The sequence below is a fragment of the Chlorocebus sabaeus genome, chromosome 5 (assembly GCF_047675955.1).
Source record: "Chlorocebus sabaeus isolate Y175 chromosome 5, mChlSab1.0.hap1, whole genome shotgun sequence".
Taxonomy (NCBI): domain Eukaryota; kingdom Metazoa; phylum Chordata; class Mammalia; order Primates; family Cercopithecidae; genus Chlorocebus; species Chlorocebus sabaeus.
The window spans coordinates 23100940-23119817 of NC_132908.1; the positions used below are offsets into that span (position 1 = coordinate 23100940).

The window sequence follows — 18878 nt, forward strand, 5'->3', positions numbered from 1 at the left end:
GCCCAGTTCATGTTCAATTTCCCGAGTTATTTAAAAAAACCTTTTTTTTATAGTTGATGTGTTTGAATCAGGATTTAAACGTTGTCCACACTTTGTAGATGACTGATATGTCCGTTAAACCTCTTTGACTCTATAGTAATGCCCCCTTCCTTTAAAAAAGTCATTTATTTTTTCTCAAAACAACTCCCACCCCTGCCCCCATATAAATAGGTTCATTTTTTGGGTGGGTGTGGTGGCTCACACCTATAATCCCAGCACTTTGGGATACTGAGGCAGGCAGATCACCTCAGTTCAGGAGTTTGAGACCAGCCTGGCCAATATGGTGAAACCCCATCTCTACTAAAAATACAAAAATTAGCCAGGCGTGGTGGCACTCGCCTGTAATCCCAGCTACTTGGGAGGCTGAGGCAGGAGATTTGCTTGAACCTGGGTGATGGAGGTTGCAGTGAGCCGAAATCAAGCTACTGCACTCCAGCCTGGGCAACAGAGTGAGCCTCTGTCTCAAAATAAATAAGTAAATTTAAAAATAAATAAATAGGTTCATTTTTACATGTCTTTTGTCACATAACCATTAGAATGCTTTAAAAAACTGTCGCTTATAGAAAAGTTCTTCCTTTATTTCTCTTTGGAAGTACTTTAGTGAATTTCTCCCCATTATAACAATGCTTGTTCAGTATGGAAAGTTGGAAAGTAAAAAGAAGATATTAGGGTCTAGGATGTGCTTTTGAGAAAGGAGTCAGCTCAGAGGAGGTCTGGTGTGCTTAAGAGCGTCTCAGTGCCTGGCGCACTGGCTCACACCTCTGATCCCAGCACCTCGGGCAGCTGAAGGGGGAGGAATCGCTTGAGCCTAGTAGGTCACGGCTGCAGTGAGCTGTGATCACACCACTGCACTTCAGCATGGGCAACAGAGTGAGACCTTGTCTCTTTAAAACAAAATAGTGTCTCAGATTTGTAAGCCAGTGCCTGGTAGTTCTCTAGTTCTCCATTTCTCTTCGTTGCACGTTTTAGAAAGAACGGCTCCTGTCGAATGGGTGGGAAACAGCATCGGCCGTCGACATGATGGAGTTGTACAACAGGTTACCTCGAGCTGAAGTGAGCAGGTATGGGGTTGGTGAGCGTCAGCTTGATGGGCATTCATTGTGAACTGAAGGCATGATTGCCTCTATTCTTTAATGCAGAAAAACAGAACAATATGTGGAGATTTCATTTAAAAAAAAAAAAACACAAGGCCAGGCACGGTGACTCACACTTGTAACCCCAGCACTTTGGGAGGCATAGGTGTGCAGATCACTTGAGCTCAGGAGTTCGAGACCAGCCTGGCCAATATGGTGAAACCCCGTCTCTACTAAAAATACAAAAATTAGCCAGATGGGGTGGCACACATTTGTAATCCCAGCTACTCGGGAGGCTGAGGCAGGAGAATCGCTTGAACCCCGGGGCGGGGGCGGAGGTTGCAGTGAGCTGAGATCATGCCACTTCACTCCAGCCCTGGTGAAAGAGCGAAACTCTGTCTCCAAAAAATAAAATAAATAAAAATGCAAAAGTTAGCCGGGTGTGGTGGCACAGGCCTGTAATCCCAGCTACTAAGGAGGCCGAGGCAGGGGAGTTACTTGAATCCAGGAGGCGGAGGTTGCAGTGACCTGAGGTTGTGCCACAGTATCCAGCCTGGGTGACAGAGCAAGACTGCTTCTCAAAAAAAAAAAGACCCTAACTAGACCTATTTTGAAACAAATTAAACACTGATAGCAGCTTGAAAGTAACTCATTAGCTATTAACTGAGATAGGGCTTATGCCCAAACTGATTCTTTTAGTTGAAACAAACAGTTACACCTGGAAAACTCCCAGAGCAACCTTGGCAGTGGAAATTTTACATAACTTTGGAGAGGGAGGAAAACGATGTTGCTCAAGGACGTATAAGGGGCTGGTGGGTTTTTAAATGGACTTTTCTCCCCATTATAAAGGAAATCTATGCTTGTGGTTCTAAAAAGTTCCTCAAGCATTATAAAGTGCATGAAGTATAAAGTAGTTGTCCCTTCTGTAGTCACACTTGGGAGGTAGCAGTTCTTAACATATTGGGGAATATTCTTTTCCTAGATAGAAAGATAAATATTTATTAATACATAGATTTCTATTTTTTTAATCCTTGGATTCATACTACACATACTGGTCTGTAAACCACCATCCTTTTTGAAAACAATAGATTGTATTTGCCTTTACATATCAAAATATTGAGCGTTGCCATATCCCATTTAAGGGTACAAAGGGCCATGCGTGGTGGCTCATGCCTGTAATCCCAGCACTTTGGGAGCCCAAGGCAGGTAGATCATCTGAAGTTAGGAGTTCGAGACCAGCCTGGCCAACATGGTGAAACCGTGTCTCTACTAAAAATACAAAAAATTAGCCGGGCGTGGTGGTGGGTACCTGTAATCCCAGCTACTTGGGAAGCTGAGGCAGGAGAATTGCTTGAACCTGGGAGGCAGAGGTTGCAGTGAGCCAAGGTCACGCCATTGCACTCCAGCCTGGGCAACAAGAGCGAAACTCTGTCTCGGGGAAAAAAAAAAAATAGGGTACGTAGTATTTATATTGATATGTGGATATAGTATATTGATAATAATTTTTAAATAATTAAAAATGTCTGTAGCTAGGCATTTAGTTGAGGTGTCTTGTTTATTCATCTTGTTTTCATTTCCCTGTTATAAACAACGCTGGAGAGAACATCACCATTGTGCATCTATGTATAGCCCTAGTGCACACTTCAGCTCTCTTTTTTGTAATCACTCTGTGCTTCCTGATTCCTGCTTTCTTCTTGTCTTTGGAGACCTAAGATCAATAGCCTTTGGTCTCTTACAAGATCATGAGAAGAATTTTTGGCTTTGCTTTTCCATATAACTTATTAACATTTAGACGTATCACTGTTTTTCCCAAATATGTACGTGAATAATTGGCCATGAAAGCCTGGAGGGTTTGAGAAAGTGCTGTCTCCACGTGATCAGGTCAGTGCTTCCTGGATTCTTCTGGAAGCATCCTTCTGCACAGGCTGGTTTTCATTTGCTATATGTCAAGACGACTGTTTTGAACATCCCTGACACGGGTTTGCTCTGGGACTGCTTCTAGATGCCCAGAAAGGAGCCTATGACTAGCATCAACCACAAGGAAACTCTTGCCTCCAGGAAGTCATTTGTCTCATGTTTCCTGGACTTCTGTAGACAGCAACGTGTAACCCTCGTGGGGGTGGTGGGTAAGGAGATTGGAAGGCCTTTGTCTATCTATGCCAGGCCGAACAGCCTGCCCAGCTCTGTGAATGCCACGTAGTTTGTATCTGCTTTTGCCAGAAACTGTGGAGTATAATGGGAAGTCTAAGGCGAGGCTATTCATTGAACAAATGCTGAGTGTCTGCTGTGTACCTGGCACTTTTCTAAGCACCAGGGTTACAGCAATGATCAAAATAGGACAAAAGACATTCCTGCCCTTCGGAGCACTCTTTCTAGTGAACAGCTTAATAATTAGTAGTGTCTCCTGATAGCTGTACTTGGTAATAACCGTCTTGGAGCCTTCAGTATGGTGATGGATTTTTCTAGAACTTGGTATCAGATCTGCTTTGGATGTCTCCTGGTAGAATGACTTGGGAAGCAACCACATTAGTTAATGTGTAGTCATTCTTACTTCAGATGTGGTCCTGAGACCTGCATACCAAGACGGGAATGAAGTCACAAATATAGAAACATGCACAGACATGCATATGTGTTCACACCTGTGCATACGTGCATATAACAGACAAGGCCTGGGCAAGTGGCGGGACTTGATGTTAGCAGTGGCTATTGTGAATAGTAGGAATATGGACCCTGTTTCTTTTTTTATTCTGTATACTTTTTGAAAATGCCTGACTTTTCCTCCATAGTGTGTACATATTTTGACATAAACTTTTTTTTTTTTTTTTTTTGATAGAGATGGAGTATTGCTATATTGCCTAGGCTGGTCTCAAACTCCGGGCCTCAAGTGATTCTCCCATCTTGGCCTCCCAAAGCTCTGGCATTAGAGGCGTAAGCCACTGCTCCTGGCAAACAGAAACTTTTTTAAGAAGCTGTTTCCATGTGTTTGTGCATATTTCTCTCTGTGTGTATATATTTATTTTATTTTATTTTATTTTATTTATTTTATTTTATTTTATTTTTTATTTTGAGACTGAGTCTCGCTCTGTTACCAGGCTGGAGTGCAGTGGTGTGATCTCTGCTCACTGCAACCTCTGCCTCCCAGGTTCAAGCAATTCTCCTGCCTCAGCCTCCGAATAGCTGTGACTACAGGTGGGCACCACCACGCCAGGCTAATTTGTGTATTTTTAGTAGAGATGGGGTTTCACCATGTTGGCCAGGCTGGTCTTGAACTCTGACCTCAGGAGATCCACCCACCATGGCCTCCCAGAGTGCTGGGATTACAGGCATGAAGTGCTTCACCCAACCTGTGTATGTATATTTAAAAGTTTACATTTAAAAGGCTTTTTTGGAAAAGTCATACATGCATATAATTTTTTATAAAGCCAGAATAAAGTAGTATAGAGTAAAAGCAGCCCTCCTTACTGCTAGTCTACTACCTTCTCTCTCAAGAGACAAGTACCATTTCTGGTTTCTTCTGTATTTTCCAAAAGTCTGTACATATACAGACAAATTTGTCTCACTTTTTCTTTACATGGAGAGTGGTGTACTGTGCACATTACTTGCTTTTTAAATCACACAACTTGCATTTTAAATTCCATGATATGTCTTGGAGGTTATTGCATATTAATACGTATGGACCTACCCCATTTTTTAAAATGGCTGCGTAGTGTCCTGTTTTGACGTATCAGTCTGCTTCAATTTACTCTGCCTGTCACCTCCAGTTACCACTAGTTTTTCTTACTGAAGTTTAACAGCTCTTTATATAATAAGGAACTCAACCCTTTGCCACTTGAATTGCAAATATATGTTTCTAGTTTGTCATTTGTGTTTTGACTTTGTTTTGACTTTGTTTCTTTTCAGTGAAAAGAAATTAAAGTGGAACCACATCATAATTACTATTTTATAGCCGCCTTCTTTCCACTTAACCTGTCGTGAACATTTTTTCATATCCATAACTATGGGCCATGATCTTCCTTTTCAGTGCAGACCCTGGGATTGTTCTATTTTAATTCTTCCCACAGGATAGAATCACTTGAATTCCTGGATGAAATGGAGCTGCTGGAGCAGCTCATGCGGCATTACTGCCTTTGCTGGGCAACCAAAGGAGGAAATGAGCTCGGTGCGTGACTGTACTTTTCTTGCCTTGACCTGGAAGTAGTGAACTTTTCTTTTTCCTTTTCTTTCCCTTTCTCTCTTCTTTTTTTGTCTTCCCTCTTTCCTTCTCTCTTCTTTCTTTCTTGTTTTGAGACAGGGCCTCACTGTGTCACCCAGGCTGGAGTACCGTGGTACGGTCATAGCTCACTGCAGCCTCCAATTCCTGAGCTCAAGTGATCCTCCTGCCTCCTGAGTAGCTGGGACTACAGGAGCCGGGCTGGTTTTCTGTAGAGGTCTCTCTAAGGCTGGTCTTGAATTCCTGGCCTCAAGTAGGCTGGGCACAGGTTCTCACCCCTGTAATCCCAGCACTCTGGGAGGCTGAGGTGGGGAGATCACTTGAGGTCAGGAGTTCAAGACAGCCTGGCTAACATGGTGAAACCCTGTCTCTATTAAAAATACAAAAAAAAAAAAAGAAAAAGAAAAAAAATAACCAGGCATGGTGCCAGGTGCCTGTAATCGCAGCTACTCGGGAGGCTGAGGCAGGAGAATCGCTTGTACCTGGGAGGTAGAGGTTGCAGTGAGCCAAGACTGCGCCATTGCACTCCAGCCTGGGCAAGAAGAGTGAAACTCCATCTCAGACAATAAAAAATAGATAAATAATTCCTGGCCTCAAGCAGTCCTCTTGCCTCAGCTTCCCAAAGTGCTGGGATTACCGACATGAGCCACTGTGGCTGGCCGGAACTTTTCTTCTCCCCAAACTGAAAGATATATTTGGAACTTTGGGCCCAGAAAGAACTAGAGGATCATGTACAAGTATCCGTGAGCATATCCAGAGAATTTGCTGTTATATCTTGTGTGTTTTTATAGCACAAAAACCAGAACTGTTTAAGCCACGTAGCCCAAAACAACCCTTGAGAGATGTACTGTGGAGTTCCCGCAGCTGGAAGGTAAAAGAGCTTGAGAGTTTAAAGTAAAAATCTCCAGAAAAGTAACCGGCGTGTCTTTTCCATCCACTTGCAACTAGGTTCACTGGATGTGAAACGCACAGATCCTTACATCTCCCTCACGAACCCAGGCAGCTAGCGGCTGGATTTTCCCTCTTCTTGTTAAGGTGCACATCCCTGTCTGTGGCCGAGTAGGGCCACGGGGAGCAGGTGTGGATCCATCTCTGTTTCTTGTTACCTTGGTCTTGGTCCTGGTCTAGCTCCTTTTCAGCTGCCCCCTGCTGGGCTTGCTTCCCGCAGTGGTTAGGCTTTGAGCGTCTCTCCAGACCGATGGAGGCCACTTTAGATCCCAGTTCCGGCCTTCAGTGGAATAGCTTCCTTTCAAGCTTCCCTCAGATGTAATCCACGTGACATGCAATCACAAGCAGGCAGCTGATCCGAAACAGAACTTGATAGAGGCAAGGACCTTCCCCATCCCCTATGCAAAAATTCCAGGTTGACTTGAGACTGATAATCAGCCCCTTTGGACTTGTCATTCCACACAGATTTGCCTAACTATGCAGCTCAGCCCACAGAGACCTTTCGCATTTGTTTGGTTTGGTTTTGGTTTTTTTGTTTGTTTGTTTTGAGATGGAGTCTTGCTCGTTGTCCAGGCTGGAGTGCAGTAGCATGATCTCGTCTCCCTGCAGCCTCCGCCTCCTGGGTTCAAGTGATTCTCCTACCTTAGCCTCCTGAGTAGCTAGGATTACAGGCATCCACCACCATGTCCAGCTAACTTTTGTATTTTCAGTAGAGACGCGATTTCACCATGTTGGCCAGGCTGGTCTCAAACTCCTGAACTTAAGTGATCTGCCTGGCTCGGCCTCCCAAAGTACTGGGATTACAGGCATGAGCCGCTGTGCCCGGCCTTCACGTTTGTTTTGGATTTAAAGTCATTTATTGGTGGACTGAGCACAGTGGCTCACACCTGTAATCCCAGCACTTTGGGAGACTAAGGCAGGCAGATCACCTGAGGTCAGGAGTTCGAAAGCAGCCTGGCCAACATGGTGAAATCCCGTCTCTACTAAAAATACAAAAATTAGCTGGGTGTGGTGGCGCATGCCTGTAGTCCCAGCTACTTGGGAGGCTGAGGCAGGAGAATCTCTTGAACCTGGGAGGCAGAAGTTGCAGTGAACTGAGACTGTGCCACTGCACTCCAGCCTGGGCAACAGAGCGAGACTCTGTCTCCAGGAAAAAAAAAATTAGTCACTTATTGGCATATTTTTATATTATCCTCCTCTTAATTATATTAAAAAAAATACTTCGTAGTAGGAAAGTTGAAAGCTTCTAAAAAATATAACAAAGAAAATCCACCTATATGCCTGTCAGAGATGATCTCTTGCGACTTTTCCCTTCCCCTCTATTTCTAAATATTGTTTTGTTTGTTTTTATAATGAGTTGAATTTTTATATTTATGCAACTTTGATTTCAAGTGTTTTCAATTTAATATTATAACTTTTAGCACTTCCCCCGGCAATTAAAAATGCTCAATGAGCATAATTGTAATGGCTTTATAATATTATGTCACTATGGCTGAATTAATTTTTCCATTTTTTGGAAATGTAGGTTATTTGTAATACTTTTAAGTGAACTCTAGTTCTAACAAAGGAACAATAATATTGAGCATTTTAATGTCAGGAATTTCTTTTGTCCCCACTGACCCCTGGCTGCTTTGGGACGTCAGTGCTTGTCTGTGTGGAAGATCCATCTCTGCCTTTGCTCAAAGTTCAGCACATAAAGGGTAGATTTTTGGCGTTAACTGCAGACAGTCCATAAACTGTTATAATGCTTTCTTAATCCTTTTAAAACCACCCATAAACACAGTCTTGCCCAACCTTTTGTCCTTGCGAAACCTCTTTTATGTTAGCAGGCGGGCGGTGCTGCAGTGGTCAGCAGTGTGACTGGTGCCCCTGAGCCGGTCACTGGGGGTCCTCTCGGGGCCTCTGCTCCTGGCCACCAGGGTCTCCTAATGGTGTCTGTGTGTCTCCCCTCAGGGCTGAAGGAGATAACTTATTAATCTGTTGAAGGCTTATGCCGAGCCAGAAGCGGAAGCCACTCGCCCTCCTGGAGGATACCTGCGAGCTCCCTGAGCAGTGGGCGGGCCTCATCTGCAGGTCTCATCCCACACGCTGAGAAGCCTCGATCACTACAGTGGTCGCCCATGTTCCTCTTCCTGTTCCTGTTGACATGTCGGTGTTTAAATAAATCTCACTTGCCACCAGTTTCCTGTGGTTGGAACTCTGCTGGCTGCCGCTGCTCATTCTGTGCCCCATGGGTTGGGCGGGCCAGGGTTCACCTCTGGGTTAGCTAAAGCCAAGGACCCCAAGTCTGCTTTAACCTTGGCTTACTCCCTGTGAGTCACACTCGGCCCATGACTTTGAGTCCGTTTTAGGATCCGCTCCCTCACGTGCTGTTCGTTGCAGCACATGACATTGTGCCTCACACCCTGACCCCTGGCCTCCACCAGATGCGAGGCTAGTGCTCTTCTCCGGCTCCTGCCTCCGCCCTGGCCACGCTGGCCTGTTCGGTTGCCTCCTTCATCTTGGTCATGGTGGCCGGCTGAAGGATGACCCCTAAAGTGTCCATGTCCTGACCCCCAGAGCCTGTGAGTGTGTGTTACCTTCTGTGGCAAAGGGACTTTGCAAATGGGATTAGGGGTTTGAGATGAAGAGGTGGTCCTGGGTCATCCAGGTGGGTCTGATGAGATCACGGAGTCCTCATTAGAGAGACAGACGAGACGTCAGAGTCAGAGGAGGAGAGGCCCGGAAGACAAGAAGCAGAGGCAGCCAGGGGATGCCGCCTAGGGCAGTAGCAGCAGACCCTCCTCGGCCTCCAGCCGGAACTGCCTGCCGACACCTTGATGTTAGCCCAGAGAAACTGATTTCAGATTTCTCACCTCCAGAGCCGTAAGAGAATACATCTGTGGTGGTTGGTTGTTTTTGAGATGGAGTCTTGCTCTGTTGCCCAGGCTTGGAGTGCAGTGGCATGATCTCGGTCCGCTGCACCCACCGCCTCCCGGGTTAAAGTGATTCTTCTGCCTCAGCCTCCCAAGTAGCTGGGATTACAGGTGCGTGCCATCATGCCTGGCTAATTTTTGTGGTTTTAGTGGAGATGGAGTTTCACCATGTTGGCCAGGCTGGTCACGAACTCCTGACCTCAAGTGATCCGCCCGCCTTGGCCTCCCATTACAGGCATGAGCCAATGTGCCCAGACTGATCTGTGATGTTTTGAGCCACCAAGTTTGGGGCTTAAACTTAACAGCCACAACTGGAAGTCAGTGCAGTTGAGACAGGTTCGTAGGGCCCCTGAGTGATGACCTCATATTTCAGAAACAAGGCCTGTCCCACACCTGTCTGCTGAACTCCCTGAGTGATGGCTAGGCTTCGTCTACAGGGACTTCTTAGTTATGTGACTGGCGTTGTGAGCCGGAACCTGCATGTACAGGGTGGCACTGCAGAAGCCCTCAGTGCTCTCCTCTGCTGGAGAGGTAACAGCCCCTCTTCTACCATTCAGAATCCTTAAATCAGAGTCCTCTAGAGTGTGGGCCCTGCACCTCTAGTGGCATGCTGGTTGATGGGATGTGTTCCTATAAATAAATATCTGTGATACAATGTATAAATTAGGTATAGTAAGATTAGCAACAATTTAAAAAAGAACAATTATAACAATAAAAAGTTATGTGAATGTGGTCTTTGAAGATATCTTTAACTAGCCTGGTGCAGTGGTGCACACCTGTAATCCCAGCATTTGGGGAGGCCGAGGCAAACAGATCATGAAGTCAAGAGTTCGAGACCAGCCTGGCCAACATGGTGAAACCCCATCTCTACTAAAAATAACAACAAAAATTCTGGGCTTGGTGGTGGGCATCTGTAATCCCAACTGCTGGGGAGGCTGAGACAGGAGAATTGCTTGAACCCAGGAGGTGGAGGTTGCAGTGGACTGAGATTGCGCCACTGTACTCCAGCCTTGACGACAGAGCAGGACTCCATCTTGGAAAAAAAAAATAGCTATACTCATTTTTGGACCTCAATGACCTCAGGTAACTGAAACCTTGGAAAATAAAACCATGGGAAAGGGGGGGAACTCTAGTATATGTACAGCATTAGCTGAAACAATGTTTACTTTTGCTGTGTTTGGAAAGGGCCTTGCACTGTCTCCCAGGCTGGAGTGCAGTGGTGCAGTCATAGCTCTCTGCAGCCTCAACATCCTTGGGCTCAAGCGATCCTCCTTCCTCAGCCTCCCGAGTAACTGAACCACAGGCACACACCACCATGCCTGGCTATTTTTTAATTTTTTGTAGAGACAGGGTCTCCCTGTGTTGCCAGGGCTGGTCTTGAACTCCTGGGCTCAAGTGATCCTCCCATCCGTCCTATTCCAAATTTGATACTGAAATTAGGCCAATTAATAACCCTACAGCGGCCTCTACATGCTCAAGTGAAAGGGTCACATGCTTTTCACTTTAAATCAAAGCTGGAAACTATTAAGCTTAGTGAGGAAGGCACGTCAAAAGCTGAGATAGGGTCGGGTGCGGTGGCTCACGCCTGTAATCCCAGCACTTTGGGAGGCCGAGGTGGGCACATCACCTGAGGTCAGGAATTTGAGACCAGCCTGGCCAACATGGTGAAACCTCATCTCTACTAAAAATACAAAAAGTAGCCAGGTGTGGTGGCAGGCGCCTGTAATCCTAGCTACTTGGGAGTTTGAGGCAGGAGAATTGCTTGAACCTCGGAGGCGGAGGTTGCAGTGAGCCTAGATCGCACCACTGCACTCCAGCCTGGCTGACAGAGTGAGACTCCATCTCAAAAAATAATAATAATAAAATAATAATAATAATAAATAGCTGAGACAGACCGAAAGCTAGAGCTCTTGTGCCAAACAGCCAAGTTGTGAATGCAAAGGAAGAGTTCTTGGAGGAAATGAAAAAGTGCTACTCCAGTGAACACACAAATGACACGAAAGCGAAACCATATTATTACTGATAGGGAGAAAGTTCGAGCGGTCTGTATAGAAGATCAAACCAGCCACAACCTTCCCTTAAGCCAAAGCCTAACCCAGAGCAAGGCCCTAACTCTCAGTTATGTGAAGGCTGAGAGAGGAGAGGCAGATGCAGAAGAAAAGTTGGAAGCTAGCAGAGGTTGCTTCCAGAGGTTTAAGGAAAGAAGCCATCTCCGTAACATAAAAGTGCAAGGTGAAGCAGCAAGTGCTGATGGAGAAGCTGAAGCAAGTTGTCCAGAAGATCTAGCTGAGATCATTGATGAAGGAAGATGGCTACACTAAACAACAGATTTTCAATGTAGGCGAAACAGCTTTCTCTTGGGAGAGGATGCCATCTAGGACTTCCATAGCTAGAGAGGAGAAGTCAATGCCTGGCTTAAAAACTTCATAGGAAAGCCTGACTTCTTAGTGTCTAGTATCGAATACAGCTGATGACATTAAGTTAAGGTCAGTGCTTATTTACCATTCTGAAAATCCTAGGGCCCTTAACAGTTGTGCCAAATCCAGTGGGTGCAGTGGGTCATGCCAAGGCAGGTGGATTGCTTGAGGCCAGGAGTTCAAAACCCCATCTTTACTAAAATATACAAAAATTAGCTGGGTGTGGTGGTGTGTGCCTGTAGTCCCAGCTACTTGGGAGGCTGAGGCACGAGGACTGCTTGAACCTGCGAGATGGAGGTTGCACTGAGGCAAGATTGTGCCACTGCACTCCGGCCTGTGAGACAAAGTGAGACTCTGAGTCAAAAAAAAAAGGCCAAATCTACTCTGTGCTATAGAAATGGAACAACAAAGCCCGGGTGACAGCACGTCTGATTACGGTGTGGTTTACTGAGTATTTTAAGGCCATTGTTGACACCTACTACTGAGAAAAAAATTACTTTCAAAATGTTATTGCTTATTGACAGTGCACCTGGTCGCCAAAGAACTGACAGAGATGTGCAAGGCGATGAAGGCTGTTATCATGTATGCTGACACAGCGTTCATTCTGCAGCCCCACAGATCGAGGAGTAATTTTGACTTTCAAGTCTTACTATTTAGAAATACATTTTGTAAGGCCAGGCGCGGTGGCTCACGCTTGTAATCCCAGCACTTTGGGAGGCCGAGGCGGGTGGATCACAAGGTCAGGAGTTCCAGACCAGCCCAGCCAATATGGTGAAACCCCGTCTCTACTAAAAATACAAAAATTAGCTGGGCGCGGTGGTGGGTGGCTATAGTCCCAGCTACTTGGGAGGCTGAGGCAGGAGAATCGCTTGAACTTGGGAGGCGGAGGTTGCAGTGAGCCAAGATCGTGCCACTGCACTCCAGCCTGGGCGACAGAGTGAGACTCCGTCTCAAAAAAAAAAAAAAAAAATAGCCTTAGCGCGACATGGTGACGCACACCTGTCATCCCCGGTACTCAGGAGGCTGAGGCATGAGAACCACTTGAACCCGGGAAGCAGAGGTTGAGCTCTCAGTGAACTGAGATCACGCCACTGCACTCCAGCCTGGGCGACAGAGCAAGACTCCGTCTCAAAGAAAAAGGAAAAAAAAAAAAAAAAAAAGAAGCAGCTTATCCATTTAGGCTGGCCAAGGAAGCTTTCCTGAGACTGTCATACAAAGTCCCCTAGGCAGATGGATTAGCATTCACAAGAGAGCATGCTTGTATGCCCATGTCTTCCGTCCTTACTAACTAATTGCATATTTGTGCTTCTCATTGCTTGTGTTAATTTATTCTGTCCCTATAATAACTCTACATCAGTTTGTTTTTATCCTTTTTTTTTTTTTTTTTTTGAGACCGAGTCCCACTCCTGTCACCCATGTGGGAGTGCAGTGGCATAATTGCAACTCACTGCAGCCACTTTGGGCTCAAGGGATCCTCCCACCTCAGCCTCCCAAGTCTAATTAGCTAGGACTACAGGCATATGCCACCTTGCCCGGCTAATGTTTTACATTTTGTATAGATGGGGTCTCACCGTGTTACCCAGGTTGGTCTTGAACTCCTGGGTTCACGCAGTCCTCTTGCCTTGGCCTCCCAAAGTGTTGGGATTACAGGCGTGAGTCACTCTGCCCGGCCTCATTCTCATTTTAAACATGAGGAAATAAGGGTATGTGGAAATAGTGTAATTTGTCCAAGGTCATACAGCCAGTCAATGATGGAACTGAATTTGAAACCAGGCAGGTGGGCTTTAGAGCCTGTGCTTTTGACCGGTATGTTGTTTGTGTCTCCTTTCTCCCCGCCCTAAATAGCACATAAAATCTTTTTCTTTTCCCCCAGCACCACCATTACATGAAGGTGTGGGGTCTCATTTCTTCACATTTGTCAGATTGTCTTATTTCTCCTTTTCTGGGAACTCCTTGATGCTGTTGATGAAGAATGATGCTCTCCTCAAAAGTCTTACAGTTCTTAGTGAGGCTTTTGAATACTTAGTTGCAGAAACGGCTTTTGAAATGCACTATCTAAATGGTTTCAGGAATACAACATTAATTGATGAATGCCACCAAGGGCTTGGATTCATGCTTTCTGCTCTGTCTTCCTTGGCATGTTGATGTTTTTTCTTTTTTTGGAGACAGGATCTCGCTCTCTCACCCAGGCTGGAGTGCAGTGGCGTGATCTTGGCTCACTGCAACCTCCGCCTCCCAGGTTCAAAGTGCCTCAGCTTCCTGAGTAGCTGGGATTATAGGCGTGTGCCATCATGCCCAGCTAATTTTTTTTTTTTCAGTAGAGATGGGGTTTCACCCTGTTGGTCAGGGTGGTCTTGAACTGCTGGCTTCAAGTGATCCACCTGCCTTGGCCTCCCAAAGTGCTGGGATTACAGGTGTGAGCCACCGCACCTGGCCAGCATGTTGACTATTCATCTTTAGCTTGTTGCCTCATGATCACAAAGTAGCTCCCAGAGTGCCAGGCATCACAACTGCATTCATGGCAGGAAAAAAGAAGCGTCTTTTTTTTTCAGTAATCACTGTCTTTTTTATCCAGAATAAAATTGTTCCCAAATATGCCTAATAGACTTCTCTCTGTATCTCATGCTAAGAACTGGGTAGGGTTGCCAAATGAAATACAGAATGCCCAGTTAAATAGAATTTCAGTAAAGAACACATAATTTAAAAAATATATAATTAGGACCCATGTAATATTTGGCACATACATACACTAAAGAAATGTGTTGTTGACCTGAAATTTGCAATATACTTACACTAAAAACGTTATGTGGTGTTTACCTGCAATTCAAATTAACTGGGTGTTCTCTATTTTTATTTGCTAAATTTGGCAACCATAGGACTAAATCTACTTGGAAGAGATGGTGGGAAATAGAATATCTGGCTTTTGAGCTTTTGTAATACAAGATGGGCAAAAGACACAGAACTTTCAGATCATCGGCCACCCAATATGAAGTCTTTTTAGTTATGTTTGCTGTAGTGTGCAGAGAATCGGTTTGTTTTGTGCTTTGTTTTGTTTTGAGACAGAGTTTCCCTCTGTTGCCCAGGCTGGAATGCAGTGGCACAATCTCGGCTCACCGCAACCTCCTCCTCCTCCCGGGTTCAAGAGATTCTCCTTCCTCAGCCTCCGGAGTAGCTGGAATTACAGGCGCCAACCACCATGCCTGACTAATTTTTGTATAGTTAGTAGAGATGGGGTTTCACCATGTTGACCAGGCTGATCTCGAACTCCTGACCTCAAGTGATCCGCCCGCCTTGGCATTCCAAAGTGCTGGGATTATAGGCATGAGCCACCGTGCCCAGAGGAGAATAGGTTTCTATAGTATCAGAAAATTTATGAAGTTCGAGGCAGGGTCAAACGATATTTTTTCATCTTATTGTATTTTTTTGTTTTGTTTTCTTAAGAGATGGGGTCTGGCTCTCTCACGCAGGCTGGAGTGTGGTGGTGTAATCACAACTTTCTGCACCCTCAAACTCCTGACTCAAGGGATCCCATCTTAGAGGCTTTTACGCCTTTCATTTTTGGTTGGGAGGAGTGGATATCTGATCATGAATAAAGCATCCGTTATGGTCAGGAGATATATTTATATTTTGGTTTATTTCTTTATATCCCTCCTTGTTCTATAAAGGGAATTGAGATATCTAATAAAACTACAGCAACAGGGCGGGCGCGGTGGCTCACTCCTGTAATCCCAGCACTTTGGGAGGCCGAGGCGGGCGGATTATGAGGTCAGGAGATTGACACCATTCTGGCCAACATGGTGAAACCCCGTCTCTACTAAAAATACAAAAAATCAGGCAGGGGTGGTGGCTAGTGCCTGTAATCACAGCTACCCAGGAGGCAGAGGTTGCAGTGAGCCGAGATTGTGCCACTGCACTCCAGCCTGGCGACAGAGCGAAACTGTCTCAAAACAAACAAACAAGCAAAAAAACTACAGCAACAGAAAAAATAAACCAAAAACAACAACAATTAAATGCTTAGGGGAGTTGGAACATGAGGTTGTTTGTTTGTTTCATTTTGTTTTAAATGCCAGGAGCTATATTACCCACAGATGTGCCCATTTTATTGTCTCAGACAGATGCTGGAAGTGGGCCACAAATTTGACTTCCCCCAAGTCCTCTCAAGGATTGAAACGCGATTCAGTTCCCATGAAATTACAGCCAGCCACATGCTCAAGAGAGGCACAGCTCTTCCTGCAGGAGACCCTGGAGAAGCTTCTCCCGAACACCCTCAATGAGATCCCTGTGATTCGCATGTTTGTGGACCTGGGTTTGTAGCTGATGCCCCAGGGTGCCTGGATGCGACTGATGACTTAATGCCGAAGTGAAATTCCATGAAGGTGATTCTATGAGGCCAAAGCAATGCGGTCTAATTATTTAGCTCTGGGAAGCTGGATTTAATGACAGAGTAGAATTTAGAAAATCTGGAAGAACTGAACCGGGCGTGGTGGCTCACGCCTGTAATCCCAGCACTTTGGGAGGCCAAGGTGGGTAGATCACTTGAAGTCAGGAGTTCGAGACCAGCCTGGCCAACATGTTGAAACCTTGTCTCTACTAAAAAATATAAAAAACAGCTGGGCAGCTGGGCGGTGGCTCATGACTGTAATCCCATCACTCTGGGAGGCCGAGGTGGGCAGATCATGAGGTCAGAAGTTCGAGACCAGCCTGACCAATATGGTGAAACCCATCTCTACTAAAAATACAAAAATTAGCTGGGTGTGGTGGTGGGCGCCTGTAGCCCCAGCTACTCGGGAGTCTGAGGCAGGAGAATGGCTTGAACCTGGCAGGCAGAGGTTGTAGTGAGCCGAGATTGCACCACTGCACTCCAGCCTGGGTGACAGAGTAAGACTCTATCTCAAAAAAAAAAGTATAAATAGCATACCAACATTTTCTTGTACTCGTAAGTTAGAATACAGAATTATTCAGAAATCTTTGTTTAAAGCTACCTTTGTGATTGCATTTTTCTACTACATTTGGATTTTTTAGAACATTTAATTTTAATACAATATGGAAGTCTAAAACAATAAAATAGATATTGGGTAGATATGAACATTGCTATGGTATTTGCATTTTATTGTGTACCTTCAAAAGAATAATATTAATAGTTTTAACTTAAAACTATGGTGTTGGCTGGGCACGGTGGCTCACGCCTGTAATCCTAACACTTTGGGAGGCCAAGGCTGGTGGATCACTTGAGGTCAGTAGTTCCAGACCAGTCTGGCTAACATGGTGAAACCCTGTCTCTACTAAAAATACAAAAATTAGCCAGGTGTGGTGGTGTGCACCTGTAATCCCGGCTACTTGGGAGGCTGAGGTAGGAGAATCACTTGAATCCAGGAGTCAGAAGTTGCAGTGAGCTGAGATCGTGCCACTGCACTCCAGCCTGGGCAACAGAGGGAGACTCTGTCTCAACAAAACAAAACAAAACAAAAAGTATAGTGTTTATAATACACTGTAAATTACATTCTTTGCAACTACAACACACACACATACAAATATATCCTTTAAAATTTTTGCCCAAAAGTGCTCACGCCTAGACACTACACTTAACCTTACTTTTTTAACTTAATAAAATATTTTGCACACCTGTAATCCCAGCACTTTGGGAAACTGAGGTGGGCAAATTGCTTGAGCCCAGAAGTTAGAGACCAGCCTGGGCACCATAGTGAGACCCCATCTCTACATAAAAATACAAAAATTAGCCGGGCATGGTGGTGCATGCCTGTAGTCTCAGCTACTTGGGAGGCTGAAGTGGGAGGATCACCTGAACCTGGAGCGGTCAAGGCTGCAGGGAGCTGTGAACGTGCCACTCCACTCCAGTCTGGGTGACAGAGTGAGATCCTGTCTCAAGACAAAGCAAAACACAACCCAAACATTTTGGAGATCTTTCCATGTGAGTACCTGTGGATCTACTTACTTTTTATCAGCTACATGTTATTTCTTTATTTCAAGAAATTGATTTGCATTTCTCTGAGTGAGGTTAAGCCGTAATGAGTGAGACTGAGCAACTTTTCATATATTTACTAGCCTTTCTTTATTCCTTTATCAATGTCCTGCCTGGTTAAAAGCTAGGTTGTCCTTTTCTTAATAGTGTATGAATATTCTTTGTCAGTTAAGAAATTAATTAGACCTAAGTCTGTCATATGTATGGCAAATATTCTCCTAGTTGACTTTCTGTCTTTTATCATTGTGTGTGTGTGCTTTTTTTCATCTATAGCTGCTTTAGAATTTTTATAAAATCTTATCTTTAAAATTAAAAAAAATTTGTTTTGGCCGGCACAGTGGCTCACACCTGTAATCCCAACACTTTGGGAGGTCAAAGCAGGCGGATCATTTGAGGTCAGGAGTTTGAGACCAGCCTCACCAACATGGCGAAACCTCATCTCTATTAAAAATACAAAATTTGGTTGGGTGTGGTAGCGCGCTCCTGTAATCCCAGCTACTTGGCAGGCTGAGGCGGGAGAATTACTTGAACCTGGAGGCGGAGGTTGCAGTGAGCTGAGACTGTGCCACTGCACTCCAGCCTGGGTGACAGACTCTGTCTTAAAAAATAATAATAAAAAATAGAAAGATGTTTTTGACTGGGCACAGTGGTTCACACCTGTATTCTCAGTGCTTTAGGAGGCTGAGGCCAGGATTACAGGTGTGAGTCACGCTCCTGGCCCCTCATTTTAAAATTTATTCAATAATTTATTTTTATCAGTATGGATTCATGGACATTTATTGTATACCTTGGGTATACAATCCATTATTGCTTTATTTATTTTGTCACGTGTAGGTTAAAAAAAAAAAAAAACTATCACTGGGTGCAGTGGCTCACACCTGTAATCCTAGCACTTTGGGAGGCTGAGGCAGGCAGATCACTTGAGGTCAGGAGTTTGAGGCCAGCCTGGCCAACATGGTGACCAGCCTTGGCCTCCCAAAGTGCTAGGATTACAGGTGTGAGCCACCGTGCCTGGCCCCGTGTTCTGTATTTTCTCTGGTTCAGATGATCAATCCTTTCCGTTTATAAGCGTCTAGTATTCATGTCAAGCCTCTCCCCTCTCATGACTACAAAAACATCCACCCATGTTTTATTTTAGTGCTTTTATGGTCCCTATTTTACATTTTAACCTTTGGTTCGTTAGAATTTATTTTGAGCTAAAGAAGGAGGCAAAGATCCAACTTTGGTTTTTTCTTTTGTTTGTTTTTTATATGAGGTTACCCAGTTTGCCTAACACAATGTAGGGGCCAAACAAAA

The 18878-nt window shown here is 44.9% G+C and overlaps 1 protein-coding gene across 4 annotated transcripts in view; it reads left to right on the plus strand.

The window, feature by feature from the left end:
• Positions 1-8450, plus strand: part of LCMT1 (leucine carboxyl methyltransferase 1) — a 71137-nt gene extending 62687 nt beyond the window's left edge. For 2 of the 4 annotated variants that reach the window (XM_073015249.1, XM_073015250.1), the window contains 3 exons: positions 1009-1100; positions 5174-5271; positions 6271-8217. In XM_073015249.1, the coding sequence (XP_072871350.1) occupies positions 1009-1100; positions 5174-5271; positions 6271-6329 (249 nt within the window). In that variant the 3' untranslated portion in view covers positions 6330-8217. The other 2 variants (XM_007988263.3, XM_007988272.3) reach the window with 2 other exon arrangements.
• The last annotated feature ends 10428 nt before the right edge of the window (positions 8451-18878 follow it).